The 17,414-nt window shown below is 46.3% G+C and overlaps 1 protein-coding gene across 1 annotated transcript in view; it reads right to left on the bottom strand.

Moving 5' to 3' along the window:
* Positions 1-16,656, bottom strand: part of PSMB2 (proteasome subunit beta 2) — a 32,384-nt gene extending 15,728 nt beyond the window's left edge. The window contains exons 1-3 of the mRNA XM_029571434.1: positions 16,387-16,656; positions 13,086-13,208; positions 12,543-12,613 (exon numbers count right to left, since the gene is read on the bottom strand). Of these exons, the coding sequence (XP_029427294.1) occupies positions 12,543-12,613; positions 13,086-13,208; positions 16,387-16,477 (285 nt within the window). The 5' untranslated portion in view covers positions 16,478-16,656. The remainder of the gene's footprint in view (positions 1-12,542; positions 12,614-13,085; positions 13,209-16,386) is intronic.
* Between the last annotated feature and the right edge of the window lie 758 nt (positions 16,657-17,414).

Genomic DNA, 17,414 nt, shown 5'->3' with positions numbered 1-17,414 from the left:
TCGCTCTTTCTGGGCAGTGCGGCCAACTGAGTAATCTTAATTCTAACCAGAGTCATCATTTCTTTAATAAAATGATCTGACCAAGGAACTTCAACGCACGCATAACCAACTGTTTCTTAAAAAGACAACATCCAGCATAGGAACACATTTGTGAGTGGGATGATAAATGAACTGCATCCCACCTAAAGCAGACATAGTATTTAGAATAATTTCACAACACGCAGAGGAGGTGGGCGTTTGCATGCAGATTAAAATCACTTAACCCCATGAAAATCTTAGTGTCAGCCATGAAAGATAACAAAACAACTAGGGTAGAAGGAAAAGTGCTTACACAGATAAACGAAGAGAAACTTCAGCAAGCCTTAAAGGGCTACCCCCCTTCTATTTAGTCTAGGCTGGATAACTGAGTCATGAGCACAGATGCTTCCAATCCCGCCCCCATTAGAAAGGTCTGGCTTTGCCTACACCAGCAGGTAGCTCTGTTTCCTTTTTCATTTTATAAAATACTGTATATTTTATTCAGCTTCCAAACAATAAGATAGAGTGTCAACATTTAAATTGGGTAAACATACAAAGTAAGGGAGAGAAACCCAGAAGATGACGTCACTGACTGAGGGCCAGAGCCATGGAAGCCTAAGGTTGCTCCCTGCCTGCACAGAAGAGAGAGGCTGGGTGGGGGGGCAAGAACACTGGGGGAGAAAGAAGAAAATAACAAAACAAGCAAAAAACAAATAAATTTACCAACAAAAAAATAAAAAATAAATAAAAAGCAAAATAAAATAATCCAAGATATAGACAAAAAAGTCCAAAACTAGACAAAACAAACTAATGAGCCCAAAAAAACATTACAAGGAGAAATACATTTTTACCCAGCTCCTGAAATTGTACTCCTAGAGACAAATAGCTGGAAGTACAATGAGTACAGGAACCCCAGGAAGGGAAAACCAGAAGCCACAAAATGCCCCAAACTCCCCCTACGCACTTTGGGGTAGATTTTATAATTTTGCGCGAGCGCGAACAAAAGTACGCTGGATTTTATAAGATACGCGCGTAGCCACACGTATCTTATAAAATCCGGGGGTCGGCGCGCGCAAGGGGGTGCACATTTGTGCAACTTGCGCGCGCCGACCCCTCACTGCCTGTTCCCTCCGAGGTCGCTCCGATTTTGGAGCGGCCTCGGAGGGAACTTTCTTTCCACCCCCCCGCACCTTCCCCTCCCTAACCCACCCCCCTGGCCCTATCTAAACCCCCCCTACGTTTGTTGGCAGATTTACGCCTGCTTTCAGCAGGCGTAAATCATCACCCGACCCAGGGGCTGGTCCGGAGGCCTCAACCACGCCCCCAGGCTGGCGCCACGCCCCCGGTCCCGCCCCTGACACGCCCCCTCCCTGCCCCTTTTACGAAGCCCCGGGATTTACGTGCGTCCCGGGGCTGTGCGCGCGCCGGTGGCCTATGCAAACTAGGGCCCTGCGCAGGGCATTTAAAATCCGGCCCTTTGAGGATAATGGGTCTGGATCACTAAGCAGATACTGCACTCCGCTCAGCAGCGAGGATGTCAAAAAGCTTCATTGTTTCTCTCTGTTCAGTGTAGTGCAATATCTCATTTTAGCTTACAATGTTCTTTCCTGATTTATGCTATGCACAAAGATATCGGCTACTATTTAGAGTATAATAAGTATGAAAGATATGTAAACAAATTTGTACAAGGTTGTGTATTAGTAGACTTTTTGGCTCCCTGGACAAGATAAAAGATAATTATAATTGGTAAAAAATAGATATATGTGACCGTTTCCTATCAGTAATAAAATGTGTTGTGCTTCTAGGTAATTGCAAATAGAACCTAGATCATGAGGAACTGTTGATTAGTCAGAATCTAAAAAACCTTTGGTATTTGAATAAAATGCAGAAATGTAACCATAATTGGTCAAGTTAAAATAAAGGAAAACATTAAAAGAATTTTACCATGCCAACCCTGTAATTACTGGATTTTGAGACTGCCCACTGTAGTGTGGTTTTCTCCCATGTGATATTTTTCTTATGTGAATATTATATGTTAATTAAATTTGGTAGATTTGTACTGCAAAAGATTCATATTTGTCTGTTTTAAAATTGTGTAAAGAGGGAGTCCAAGATGGCCGCTGCACAGGAAACACGCTAGCGATTCAGTCTTTCGGACTCCCTCTGATACTAGCCGAAATTTGGAGCCGTTTCCTAATTATTGAAACTAAACATGCCCCACACCAAAAGGAAGGCAAGAATAAGAAAATTATTCCTTACCTGCTAATTTTCGTTCCTGTAGAACCATGAATCAGTCCAGACCGTGGGTTATGTCCCCCTTCCAGCAGATGGAGTCAGAGCAAAAACTGAGAGAGCGGTCCCTCATAACTGGTGCGTCCTCTGTAAACCTTCATATCCAAGCAATAAGGAAAAACACCTTGGATGGATCAATACAAATTTGAATATCAACTGTAAACAAGTCTAAGCAAAAAACTTGTAACCTGAACTGTTAATCAGTCCCAAACCAATCCTGAAATAATTACACAGTCGAGCTGAAAGATTATCCCAAAGAACCCCCAACAATCCGTAGGGTGGGCGTCTGGACTGATCCATGGTACTACAGGAACGAAAATTAGCAGGTAAGGAATAATTTTCTTTTCCCTGTACCTACCAGAATCAGTCCAAACCGTGGGATGTACCAAAGCTTCCCTAAGTAGGGTGGGCCACTGATAGCCCAGCTCGAATGACCTGAGCCCCAAAAGGAGCCCACGATCAGTGGTTGAAGATTCAAACGATAGTGATGCGGGAATGTGTGTAACGACTTCCAGGTAGCCGCTCTGCAAATCTCCTGCAGAGAGGCCACTCAGCTTTCTGCCCAGGAGGCTGCTTGAGCTCGGAGAGAATGAGCCTTTATACCGACTGGCATGGACGCCCAGCGAAAACGTACACCGTAGAAATTGCTTCCTTTAGCCAGCGGGCAATGGTGGTTTTAGAAGCCTTGTTTCCCTTCTGGAGACCACTCCAGAGGACAAGAGGTGATCCGATAAACGGAAGCATTGGTAGCCTCCAGACATCGAAGGAGGACGCGCTTGACATAGAGGCATCTAAGCTTTCTGGAATCCTCGTCCTGGAAGGACGGCAGCTCCACCAACTGATTCAAATGAAAGGACGAGACCACCTTTGGTAGAAAAGATGGTACGGTACACAAGGATACCCCTGAATCCGTGCAGCGTAGATAAGGCTCTCTACATGACAAGGCTTGAAGCTCCGAAATTCTGCGAGCGGAGCAGATAGACACCAGGGATACTTTCCTGAGAGTGAGGTCCTTGAGGGTAGCTCTCTTCAGAGGTTCAAACGGTAGACCGCCTAGAATTCGAAGGACAAAATTCAAGCTCCACGAAGGGCCTAAATTGTGTATCGGTGGCTTCACATGCTTTACTCCCTTTAAGGACCGGACTATGTCAGGGTGCGATGAAAGCGTAGTTCCATCCTGATGATGGAGGGCACCAAGGCCTCCACCTGTACTCTGAGGGAATTGTAGGCTAATCCCATCTCCAGACCTCGCTGCAAGAAAGATAAGATCTGGGGTACTGTCGCATGACGTGGAGAAGGTTGTGTGGACTGGCACCAAGACTCAAAAACATTCCAGACCCGGACATAGGACATGGAGGTAGAAGACTTCCTAGCCTTGAGAAGAGTGGAGATAACAGCCTCTGGGTACCCTCGTCTTCTCAGCCAGTGCTGCTCAAAAGTCAGGCCGCTAGACAGAAGTGATCTCCCTGGTCAAAAAATACTGGGCCCTGTCGGAGAAGGTTCGGCAGATGTCCCAGTCGAAGCGGGCCGTCCACCACTAGGGTTGACCAAGTCTGCAAACTATGGCCGTCGAGGCCATTCCGGAGCTACCAGGATCATGGGCCCCTGGTGACACTCTATTCTTCGGAGCACATTTCCCACTAGGGGCCAAGGCGGAAAGATGTAGAGCAGGAGGTCTCACGGCCACGGGAGAACTAGGGCATAGACGCCCTCTACGCCTTGCTCTTCTTCTGTGACTGAAGAAGCACGGAGCCTTCGCGTTCTTTTGAGTTGCCATCAGATAAAGATGGGGAGTCCCCCTCGCGTGAAGAGGAGTGACACTGCTTCCTGGGACAGCTCTCTCTCCCCGGGAACTAAGCATTTGCGACGTAAGAAGTCTGTTTGAACATTGTCTACACCTGCAATGTGAGATGCCACCAGATGGGACAAATGGAGTTCTGCCCACGGCATTAGCTTGTTCGTCTCCTGAGCGACATGGAGACTCCTTGTCCCTCCCTGACGGTTGATGTACGCCCCTGTTGTTGCGTTGTCGGAGAGGATTCGGAAGCTTGGCCTTGGACTAGAGGCAGAAAGTGCTTCAGTGCCAGACAAATCGCTCGTCTCCAGACAGTTGATGGGCCACACTGCCTGAACTGGCGTCCACTGCCCCTGCGTCGATTGGTGTCCTCACACAGCCCCCCAGCTGGCGAGACTGGCGTCTGTCGTAATGATCACCCACTGCGGAACCACTGGGTCCACCACTCTTAGCAAGTGATCCAGGTTGAGCCACCAGGTCAGGCTGTCCTTGGCTAGAGATGATAGTGGCAGAAGAGTCTGAAATTCCCGAAACACTGACTTCCAACGGGAGAGTAATGCTCTTGGCAAGGGATGCATGTGGGAAATGCCCAAGGCACATCTATAGTGGAGGCCATGGAGCCCAGCACCTGGAGATAGTCCCAAGCAGTGGGAAGATGGAGGTTCCGAAAGCACTGAACCTGAGAGAGGAGAGACTGGGCCCGATCCAAACAAAGAGAGACTGTGCCCACTTTGGTGCTGAAATGAACTCCCAAAATGTTGAGTGACTGTGCCGGAGTGAGGCTACTCTTGGCAAAATTGACGATGCAGCCTAGGGATTGGAGGAGAAGTAATACTCTTTCCACTGAGTGCTGGCACAAATCTGTGGACTTCACCCGGATGAGCCAATCGTCCAAGTAGGGATGGACCACAATCCCTTCCCTCCGTAGGGCCACTGCCACCACCACCATAACTGATGAAGGTGCGAGGAGCGGTCGCCAGGCCAAATGGCAGGGCCTGGAACTGGAAATGATGCCCTAAAATCTTGAAGCGGAGGAAGCGCTGATGCTCCTATAGGATGGGGATATGAAGATATGCCTACGTCAAGTCCAAGGACGTGAGGAACTCTCCCAGGTGTACCACGGCAATCACTGTGAGCAGGGTTTCCATCCTGAAGTGGTATCTTGAGAGTCCTGTTGACCATCTTGGGGACTACGAAGTAGACGGAATAATGGTCGAACCCTTGTTCCGGTACCGGCACTGGGAGAATGGCACCCAAATCCAAGAGCCGATTCAGTGGTTGTCGCACTACGCACTGGTTGATGAGACCGCACGGAGAGAAGACAAACCTGTCTCTGAGAGGTCGAGCAAATTCTAAAGCGTAACCGCGCAGTAGAATATCCAAGACCCACCGGTCTGAGGTGATTTTGATCCACTCCTCGTAGAAGAGGGAAAGATGTCCTCCTATCCTGGGAACCGAAGAGTGGACCGGCAACTTTTCATTGGGTAGATGTAGCAGAAGCTCTGTGCGTAGAGGAGTTCCGAGCCGGTCTCCTGCCTCGAAAGGAATGAGACCTGGACTGCAACCTTGAAGAGGGAGTCCTGTGAGGCACCGGTCTAGTCTGACAACAACACCGTTGGCCTCTGAACCGGGTCCGCGTAGTGACGATCTTTCGGCAATTTATGCACCTTATTCTCTTCCAAGCGATTTAATGATCTGGTCCAACTCGTCTGGGGCGGACCCATCAATTTCCCATCTGCATCCCCAAGGAGAAGGTCCTGCGACCCAGGGTCCGGCAGATTAGGAGCTAAAGACCCCGAGGAATTAACAGCTGTCCGTCCTGACTGTCCTCTAGAGGGATCCAACACCCCTGATAGCCTGGGGACCTTTGCTGGTATAAGTCCCTCCTCCTGACATTCAGCCTCCGCTTCTAAAAAAAAGCTTTGTGCATTAAAATCACAAACTTAGAAGAAAAGGCCTGCTGTCTCTTTAAGGCCCCCCCCCCCACGGGGGAGGGGCCGCATCGGGAGGAGAGGCAGGCTCTAGGTCAGCCGGTTGCACAGGGCTTAAATTCGGTGTAATAAAAGTACAAAATCAGTAGTAAAGAAACAGGTGCAGCAGGCTGGCTCTCCACATGTGGATACAAAATGGCAATCGAGGCATCGGGAGGGAGGGGGGGTGAGAAGCTGCCGTGGGAACAGCAAAGTCCTTCTGCGCCCGGCTGCTGCGAGCCGGAGAGAGAGAACTGCTCTCCGCTCCTTCCCCCGTAAGCTGCTGGTCCTTGTACAGGGTTCTGATTAATAAAAAGTAAAAACCTTTCCTCTTTTTTCTTTTCCCCTCCAGGCAGCCTAAAGTGACAGAGGGATTTTACTTCTCTGATGAGAGACCTGAGGTTTGGAGCTTCTCAGGGATGTTAAAGTGACAGAGGGATTTTACTTCTCTGATGAGAGACCTGAGGTTTGGAGCTTCTCAGGGATGTTAAAGTGACAGAGGGATTTTACTTCTCTGACGAGAGACCTGAGGTATGAGGCTTCTCAGGGATGTTAAAGTGACAGAGGGATTTTCATTTCTCTGATGAGAGACCTGAGGTATGGAGCTTCTCAGGGATGTTAAAGTGACAGAGGGATTTTACTTCTCTGACGAGAGACCTGAGGTATGGAGCTTCTCAGGGATGTTAAAGTGACAGAGGGATTTTACTTCTCTGACGAGAGACCTGAGGTATGGAGCTTCTCAGGGATGTTAAAGTGACAGAGGGATTTTACTTCTCTGACGAGAGACCTGAGGTATGGAGCTTCTCAGGGATGTTAAAGTGACAGAGGGATTTTACTTCTCTGACGAGAGACCTGAGGTATGGAGCTTCTCAGGGATGTTAAAGTGACAGAGGGATTTTACTTCTCTGACGAGAGACCTGAGGTATGGAGCTTCTCAGGGATGTTAAAGTGACAGAGGGATTTTACTTCTCTGACGAGAGACCTGAGGTTTGGAGCTTCTCAGGGATGTTAAAGTGACAGAGGGATTTTACTTCTCTGACAAGAGACCTGAGGTTTGGAGCTTCTTAGGGATGTTAAAGTGACAGAGGGATTTTACTTCTCTGATGAGAGACCTGAGGTATGAGGCTTCTCAGGGATGTTAAAGTGACAGAGGGATTTTACTTCTCTGACAAGAGACCTGAGGTTTGGAGCTTCTTAGGGATGTTAAAGTGACAGAGGGATTTTACTTCTCTGACGAGAGACCTGAGGTATGGAGCTTCTCAGGGATGTTAAAGTGACAGAGGGATTTTACTTCTCTGATGACAGACCTGAGGTATGGAGCTTCTCAGAGGTCTCCACAGGGAAGGGACTGGACCACCCCTCCCCCTGCACCCAGCTCCTCACAGGAACAAGAAATTCAGCGCTGCCTCTTGTCAGAAACGACCTGCTCTCCCATTCAGTCAGAGGAATGGCGCGTCTCTGCAACTGTTAGGCTGCCCCGAGGAAGAAACGGCATCTCAGGGCAGCAGGGGGTCGTGGGGGAGAGGTTGGACCACCAACATTCACCCCTAAGGCAGCTGAAATCGTGGCTGTAAGAAATAAGTAAACACTTACCCCAAAAACAACAGAACAACATAAGATGGAATGTACAAGACCGATCTGTCACTGAAAACAAAGTTCTGCCTGCAAGTCTCCCGAGAAGCTGAACACAGGCTTTTTTTTTTTTTTTCTTCAAACTTTATAACTATGATCCATCCAAGGAAATAATTAGAGGAAAACAAAGAATAAAGAAATTCTGTAACCTATCCTCTGGGGAACTGAAGGTGCAACCCGAATCTGCTGGAGTCAGAGAAATACTGAAGGTTTACAGAGGGCGCATCAGTCATCAGGGACCGCCCTCTCAGTTTTTGCTCTGACTCCACCTGCTGGAAGGGGGACATAACCCATAGTCTGGACTGATCCTGGTATGTACAGGGAACAGAGAGGCTGTTACCTCTACGCCTGTTCCCGGATTTCAACAACAGACGATTGAATCTATGCTAGCGGGGTCCATGCTTTCACAGCGGAGGGAGGAGCCGTGAGAAAAGTCAGCGACGAGCAGACACGGACGCCTCAGGCAGAGGAAACATCCCTCAGCCCCGGTGCGCCAATAGTTCCCAGACCCCTTTACGGATCCCCTGAGAATTCGGAGGACCCGAGGAGTGAGCGGAAGGAAAGATCAGCCTCAGAGGACCTTGAGAAGCCTAGATGGAGGACCATCAGCTTCGGTGAGCTCAGTGTTCCAGAGCTCCAAGGGTGCGACGGTAGAGGAGCAGCTCGCTACCAATGGAGGGAACGGCCCGGCAGAGCCAGGAAAAAGAGAGCTGGATATTAAGGTAATTTGTGACCAACCTCTTATAAACCTACTAAAATTACCTTGGAACAAGTATGGGGTGTATTATTATCAATGGACAAATCGATAAAAGATTTAACTACTGGTTAAAGAAAATATGAATAAAATGCAGAGTCTGGAGAACAAGGTGAATACTCTTGAAACATCAGTGAAAGAAGTAGAAACTAAAGTTGAAATATGATAACTTGGTTAAATCTGAAAGTATATACAGCAGGAAGTTGGAAAATCTGGAGAATGACCTTAGAAGATCTAATTTGAGAATATTAAATTTCCCGAAGTCAAAAGATGGCATCTTCTCGGGATTTGTTCAAAAGTTACTTAATGAATGTCCTGAAATTTCCAGAGCAAGCTATTCCTGCGATATCTAGGATATTTTATATTCCTATGAATGATATGCAACAGGATGAACCTGTCTGCAATCCTTGAAATGTCTCAAGAAATAATAATAGACTCTCATGCTCCACTATTGGTAACCTTCACCTTTTCCTCATAAAGAGATTCGGTATTAAGGATGGTATTTAGAAGCCAAGCCCAAGATTTCTACGGTCAACAAATACGGGTATTCCCTGATATAACAAAAGTTACTCAACTAAGAAGAAAGAAATTCCTAACAATGAGGAGCGAGGCTATCTCAAGAGGGACAAGGCTTCATTTGAGGTTTCCAGCTAAATGTACAATCATATTTCAAAATTCAAGATACGTCTTTACAGAACCAGAGCAATTATGTAAATATCTGGACTCTCATTCCTGATGTGGCTCTGCTTGGGATTGGTAAAAATGTATAACATGGGCTTAACTGTGCAGAAAACTATTGAAAAACGTCTTTTGAGTCTGCTCTTTTCATAATTTTTGGACTCCCGATATTCTTTTTATTTAGTCAGGTTATGTGCTAATGTAAACATAAATTTCAATATATTTTTTATTTCTTGATACTGTAAGTAGAGTCTGAAATATTTCTGAACAATGTTCTTTATTTAAAATTCAATAAAAAAAATAAAAAATTGTGTAAAGAATCACCAGGGCCTTCAGTAAATTAGAAAATCTTAAAATCTCCACAGCAGGACCAGGGTAAAGTACATGCAGGGATTTCGTTCTGAAACCCGCTTATCCCCAGCGTTCATCACGTGTACTTGGCATCTGACGTACAGTAGGCACAAAGACGATGGATACGTCACTCCCCGCATCTCCCAGTCCCAAATTTTCAAAGGGAAACTCCCTCGGGAGTTTCAAAATTGCCCCCTTTAAGAGCACTGCTAGTCACCAGAACATAACACCCTGGCATTTCTAATCCAGAATGATCTGGATCAAGGTCATTCCAGATAATGGGACTTATTCCCCTATGTTAAAAAAAAGAAACTGCTCAGAGTGAATAAGTTTTCTGAGAACAAAAGAATAAACAATGCCGGGAAGCTGCATGTGTGGGCTGCCTATAAGTCGCTATCAAACCACTGCACGTGTGAGGATTTCAAACCGCTTGATGCTTGATGACAGCAGGTGGATGCTGTGACCTCAAGGTTGCTAACTGGAGTGTCAATGAGATCCCTGAGGGATGGTGCTGTGCATTGCACATGCTACGGACTCTCAGCATCATTGCCAGAATCTCTCAAGAGAGGGGTAGAAAAAAGGCCACTGGCTTGTAAGCATGGCAAGACGACACCAAGGCACTTCCAAAGAGCGACACCATGATCCATCACCTGAATAAAGGAGCTACAACTGGGTGGAAGAAAACAGCAGCAGAATTCCTTCTAAAGAAAGCTGCAGGGTTTTGTTAGCTGAATCACTCCTGCTTTTGATTCTCCAAATTCAGAGCTTAAGGGTTTGCCATCACTGCCAGAAAAGCTGGTAGCAGGTGACGAGCATTGCTGCTGATCTGCCTGGCCGTGTCTGCCCTTGAACAGCTAAGAACAAGGCAGGAGATAGGGCTGACAACCTGGTTCAGGACATTTCCACGGTGCACAAATTACAGATAACAGAAGTTTTTCCAGATAATGGAACACAGCTCGGGGACCGAAATTCTTTTCCGTTACTGGGACTTTTGGTTAATAGGTCTTCAGAGAACGTAATTGAACTGCCAACTGTACCACATGAGGTTATCGATCCTAGTGTAATTCCTTTTTTTTTTAATCTTGAGAAAAAGTATCTAACTTTCTGGTACCTAAACAGTAAGGTGGTGCCTCTTAGTCTCTGCATGGTCGTTAGGGTTCACCTGACTTCAGATCTTTAAGCAAGGTGGTGTTCGAGGAAAACCAGGAAACAATCTGTGGGATCGGCCCTGACAGACTGGGATTGTCCTTTCCCTTTTCTCCAGCTCTCCTTTTGGCATTTACAAACATATCTTATGTGAGGAGGAACAGACCCCACTGTTCAATAAAGAGCTGTAAGGGTAGAGCTCCGCTGGTGCCCTTCCTCCGAGCCACTGGGCGGCTCCGGTAAATTCAGGCTCATGTTAGGACTGGGGATCCCTTTCCGGAGGAACTGGAGGGGGTCGCCAGGCCTCGAAAAGGAATCACTACGAGCAAGAAAGCCATTCTCAGCAAGCAGAGGGCTACTGAGGCAGTTCTGAACTGTGAGAAGTCACCTGTTTATGTGAATTACTGATGGCTGTGTGTGTATTCCTGGACCTGAAGTAACAAATAATCTTGAAGAGAAGCAAACTGACCCAAATTACATTTGGACTTGAAAGTCTGCCCTGTATGACAGTCTGAGCTTTCTCTGAGTCGGTCTACCTAAACCAGTATTCGTCTGTGGCCTGCTAAGAAGCTGCTTAAAATAAAGCTTAAGAGACGAGGGTGTTCATTAGCAGATTTTCAGAACCTGGCAAAAAGTTACTTTCTCCTCCGCCCGTCATTAATAAATTTAGCCAAATAACCTTGGGTGTTATGAATAGGATGAAAAAGATCAACTTCTTTCCCCAGAGCATTCTAACAGAATATCCTTAGGGGCTCTTACATCCACGCAGCGTTAAAACTGACTTCCGACCCATCTTAATCATACAAGGGCTGGGTTTTCATGGAGTTTTCCAGTGAAAACCTTTTACAAAAACAATCAATACCTTTAAAACTACAGATTACAACGTTTAAGTAAAGTAGAAAATATACAAAGTCATTTGGTTAAAAGTGAAATCTCAAATGCAAGGAAATTAGAACTCATGGAAAATAACTTTAGATATTCCAACATTAGATTGCTTAATTTTCCATATTTGAGACTGACTTCCCCTAAAGATATGCTTAAAGAATATTTTTTGCATGTATTAAAGATACCTGAACAAGCGATACCAACTATTGCAAAAATTTATTATATCTTTAAAAAATCCTCTATAAGAGAAGAACAACCAGAGCAATCCATTGATATATCAGATGTCTTAGAAACTACTTTAGACACTGTTATAACTTCTAGGGAAACTCTTTTTGTCTCCTTTACATTTCCACAAGAAAGAGATACAATATTACGTTTATTTCTACGTAATAGATCGTTAAATTTCCATGGTCAACAGATCTGGATTTATCCAGATCTATCTAGACCAACTCAGGTAAGGAGACAAGAGTTTCTTAAATTGAAGTCTGCCACCCTGGCCAAGGGTGCCAGACTCCTTTTAAGATACCCTTGCAAATGTGAAATTTGGTTTAAAGATCAAAAGTATGTTTATTTTGAAGTTGCAGCATTACAGGCTTTCCTGGACTCACACCCCCAAAGTGCAGAAAATGGTTGAGAGCAAAAAAATTATTTAAATTGTTGTTTTCTCTTATTGCCTAGTATTATGTGTGAAACCATATTTACCTTATATTCTCGCTCTGTTTAATTTTCCAACGGTCCACTTTTTCTTTAAATATTACTATTATCTGATTATATGGGTAAAGATTGAGATTTAGTTTCCACAGGAAATGTATAAGTATATTATATGTATTGTATCCATTTGCCTGTTATAATTAAGAAAAGTAAAATAAAGAATTGAAAAAAAAACCCAAAAAACTACAGATTACTGTGTTTCTTGTAGTTCCAAATACATCAAGTCAGGCTTTTTGAGTTGCTGAAAGAACCTATGTTCTGGTGCACTGCTGCTCTAAAAGGAACTGAAGAAGAGAAGAGGACTACTTACCCGGCTCCGGAGGTAATCTGCCAGGTTCCTGCGGGTGAAGTTTGCGGCTGCAGAAGGAGACAACTCGTATCCTGATGTAAGAAAGAGATGCACTCAGATCAAAGCTGCGATGGAATAATTGAAGGCCAATACATGGCCCCCTCACTTAGGCACTGCAGCCTGGCTTGCTGGTGTGGAAACTCCGACTCAGCAGAAACGCTATGGTGTCCATTTACGATGTATACATCAGCATGCAGCATGAAAGGAAGTCATGTAATTAAACTTTCTAGGACGGGAAACTGCTGCTGCTCAACCGGCCTTGCCAATTCACATTTACTGCTGGTCTAAAACGGAAACTAGCGGCCACATCTGAACCTTATCAAAACAATGCCGTGCCTATTTAATTGGGCCTCCCTTTCTCAAAACATACTGATCAATTTCAAACTAAGATGATTAGAGCAGGCCCGAGGGGAGGGAGTGGATGAGCTCCCATTGTTTACCTCCCCCTCCACAGCAGGTTATACAGCCTGCCAGGCACAATACCATGACAGCAACTATACCCACCATTCCTCATCTTGTAGAGCTGTACATTTTTCTGAATGTACTCCGCAAACTGCACAGTGTCTCCTGCCTCCCCTACGCACAGTAGCAATATCTTCTCGCTCATCTTGAACATTTTGTCATAATCTTTTAAGACAAAAATATAAGAAAGTGAATGTTAACATGTGTAAGAGCAGGGGCAAGACCAAATATCTAGTCACACAACATTTAACATATAAAAGCAGAGACATCAGCTGACTGAATGAGGCCAAAGATCTACTGAGGGTTCCATTACTATGGTCAAAGTCAGCTCTGGGCCAGGAAACACACAGGCTTGTATTTACAAAAGGTGACATTAAAGGAGAGAGATATCCATGGCATGCAAAGCAAAGTGCAGGACTGGGAACTATAACTCCTGGGTTCTAATGCCAGTTCTTTCATCATGCAGGAGATCCAACAGCTCTGACCAGAAAAATCACAGCAGCTGACAGAACAAATCAATACTATATTTCTTATTTTATAAACTGGTATTCACCAAGCACGAGAGAAATACACGATGTAATGCACAGTTCTTAATTTTACTGGGTCACACACACGTTTCATGGATAGTTAGTTAATTTGGAAGGCTTTCAAGTCACAATTATAGCCTACGAGTTTGGGGAAATTATACAGTTTTCTTCTGCACCTAGTGATCCCAGTAAAAGCACTGGACATGTTAAAAATGGTAATTTATTTCTTATAGACAGATAAGTCATGTAATATTAAGCAGAATAACATTGTAATATTAGATAACTAAAAAATACTTCACTTAGAATAAATACAGCAACCAATACAAGGTTGCACCAATGGCATAAACCCAAGCAGACCCTGAAAAGTGGGGAACCAAGAATGAAGAGGACTTGGCAGCCTGCCAACCCTTATTAGCTTATCACCTGCGACAGCAATAAGAGATAAAGTCAATGCACAGCCTGTGAACTGGTCCACCCTCTCCTCTCACATGTACTTCTTTTGCAAGAGAAATCTGTGGGAGGTACAGAACTGCTGTAGGGCCTGCGAGTGTCATGCCAGTTTCCAGGCTTTGCACAGACTATTTTCTATTGCTGTTGCTGACAGACCCTAAAGTGGTGAGAGGTTGACCCAGGAAAAGACCTTAGAAATGGCAGGAAAGAGAGGATCCAGGAAGGTACCACTGGGGTGAGGGAGGGTAGGAGAGAGCTCAGGCTGGTGCTCTGGGGGAAGAGGGTAGGAAGGACCTGAAAGGGGACCTAGGAAAAGGTTGTAGTGGGATGAGAAAGAGGAACAAGTCAGAAGGCATCTCAGGAGGAAGGAAGGAGAGCAAGGTAAGGGGCTATGGGTGGAAAAGGGTTGCAGTGGCATTGCTAGGCACTGGCATAAAGGCCACTGCTCTGATCATACATAGAAACATAGAAACATAGAAATGACGGCAGAAGAAGACCAACCGGTCCATCCAGTCTGCCCAGCAAGCTTCACACATTTGTTCTCATACTTAACTGTTTCTCTTGGCTCTTAGTAACCTTATGTTCTAATTCCCTTTTCACCCCCACCATTAATGTAGAGAGCAGTGCTGGAGCTGCTTCCAAGTGAAATATTAAGTTTGATTAGTTGGGTAAGCGGCAGCATAGCTCTCTGCCATGAAGCAGAGGGCAATGCTGGAAATGTGTGAAGTATCAGTTTTTCTTTTCCCCTGTCATTGAAGCAAGGAGTCATGCCGGACATGCACCGAAAGTGAAGAATGCCTTGAAAGTCACATTAACTATCATCAAATATTGAAAAGCCTAATAATTGGTAATACCTATAAGCCCATGAACCCATCCCTGTTTTTTTTTCTTTTTTTCTTTTCTTTTTTTAATTGGGAGATGGATGCCCTTCATCCTTCTACTCTGTGAAGGTGGACACCTACCACCGGCCACTGGCATCCCGCTCCGTTAATGCCTCTGTGGCTACTGCCGCTCCATGCAGTGTTTTACTACCTGCTCTTTATATGCGTCCTCTAGAACTGATGGATCCCATCCCTGGGTTTTTTTATTATTTATTTAATTGGGAGATGACAGCCCTCCATCCTTCCGCTCCGTGAAGGTGGACACCTACCACTGGCCACTGGCATCCCGCTCCGTGAATGCCTCTGTGGCTACTGCCGCTCTGTGCAGTATTTTACTACCTGCTCTTTATATGGACACCTACCACTGGCCACTGGCATCCCGCTCCGTGAATGCCTCTGTGGCTACTGCCGCTCCGTGCAGTATTTTACTACCTGCTCTTTATATGTGTCCTCTAGACCTGATGGATCCCATCCCTGTTTTGTTTTTTGTTTTTGTTTTTTATTTAATTGGGAGATGACAGCCCTACATCCTTCCGCTCCATGAAGGTGGACACCTACCACTGGCCACTGGCATCCCGCTCCGTGAATGCCTCTGTGGCTACTGCCGCTCCGTGCAGTATTTTACTACCTGCTCTTTATATGCGTCCTCTGGACCTGATGGATCCACAATATTTATCCCATGCCCCTTTGAAGTGCTTCACAGTTTTGGACTTCACCACTTCCTCCGGAAGTGGTGAAGTCCAAAACTACGACCCAATGCCCCAAATATCAGCATTCTTCCACCAGCCCAAGAACTGAAAAGCATTTAAGGGAGCTGGATGAGATGGCCCTGCCTTTAAAGACATAGGGGTTTTGGGGCTTGCTCCAAACACACAGAAAAGCTGGGTGTCTGAAGGCAATTACCCTCCCACCTCCTCCCAAGACTCACAACTTTAGAGGGCAATCCCTCCCCCAACTCCGCAGGAAGGAGCCACTGGGGTGGGGCTCTCTCCAAAAATTTAGTTTGGGGGCCAGGAGTTCAAGTTATCCAATATCACTCCAAGTCAATCAAAAGGCTAATCCATTCCTGGTTTTGCCCCACTGCATGCATGGGTTTATTGTTCTGATTTTCTTAGGGGCATCAATGTGAAAATTAGAGCTATAAATTCATGCACACACAGTGCGCACATTCAGGACTGGACCGGTTCGTTCAGCTGAGCTGGGGCTCGATGGATCTTTGGTGTTACCCAGTATCTTATGAGCTGCCAACATTAGTTTCCTTAGGGAACCATCTACTGAGCGCATTGGCAGGAGCAACAGCCCTAACCCCACTTTCACTTTCAGATCGCTAAAAACTGCTGAATAAGCAAGGGCCCGCCGCATGAGCCTGGAGGGCCCCAAAGGCCTCAGGTTAGCCCGACAATCAGCTCTCATCTGGCGGCCTCGCTGGGGGGGGGAGCCCCCTCTCCCCCGCAGCACCAGCGGCGGGGCCCGTCCCGCACGCACCGTGCTTCATCTGGATGATGCTGCTGGCGCTGACCGTGTCCGCCGACACCAGCAGGAAGTCGGGGCCCTGGATCCCGATCACGTACTCCATGGCGGGGCCGGGTCTGGCTCGCTCTCGCTCTCTGGGGCCTGCCGGGGACTTCCCGCTCCTCACACTCAGACAGAAAGCGCTGCCTCACCCGGCTCAGCGCGCCGTCGCCACCTGATGACGTCGCCTGCAGCGCCGCGAGAGCTGGGGCGCGGCGTGCATGCCGGGAGGTGTGGTCCGTGCCCGGGACCGGAAGTTCCTTTGCGGGCGGAAGTGCGCTTCTGGCTCCCCTCCTTAGCTGCGGGCAGGGGCGGTGGGAATTTGGGAAAATAAGAAGGTGCTGGGTTGATGTGACTCGGCAGTGACATCGCCATAGCTCAGGGTCCTTTGCATGGGAGGGGCAGAGCGGGATTTCCGGGCTGAAGAATGCGCCGGTAGCGGGAACGGCCCTAGCCAAGATTTCAGCTGCAGAGCCTCGAAGGACGAAACCGGACCGGCACTGAAATGCCGGCAACCTGACATTTTTGCTGCTCTCTGGGGTCAGAGGAATTAAAATGTGAACATTTGTAGTTGCCCTTGGTCTTTCACAGATGCTTCCAGTGTACGTAACTGCATACCCAACATGAACCGGGGCACTTAAAAAACAAGGCCCAAATATAATGAATTCACATCCAGGCCACCAGCAATACAGGAAATGAGCTTCCCTTCTAAAGAAAATGATTCCACAGGCGCCAGAAGCAGGGTGGGCTTTACTATAAGAGGGTTTTGGAGCATTTTAAAATGGTAAATTTTAAACTTAGACATTCTTTTCCTTCAGTTTGGATCCTTTATTTCAAGAAAAACAATATAGCACCCTTCCTAGTACTGGTCATGTCCAGGATATCTCAGGAGATAAATCAATAGCTCTAACTTGTGCCAACGTTCAAAGCTGCACACTCATGTTAAGACAGAAATAAAGGTTAACAAAACCAAAAATTCTAAGGTGATACCTTTTTACTCA

This window comes from Rhinatrema bivittatum, chromosome 11 (genome assembly GCF_901001135.1).
Source record: "Rhinatrema bivittatum chromosome 11, aRhiBiv1.1, whole genome shotgun sequence".
NCBI classification, from domain to species: Eukaryota; Metazoa; Chordata; class Amphibia; order Gymnophiona; family Rhinatrematidae; genus Rhinatrema; species Rhinatrema bivittatum.
This window is presented reverse-complemented; position numbering and strand designations above follow the sequence as displayed.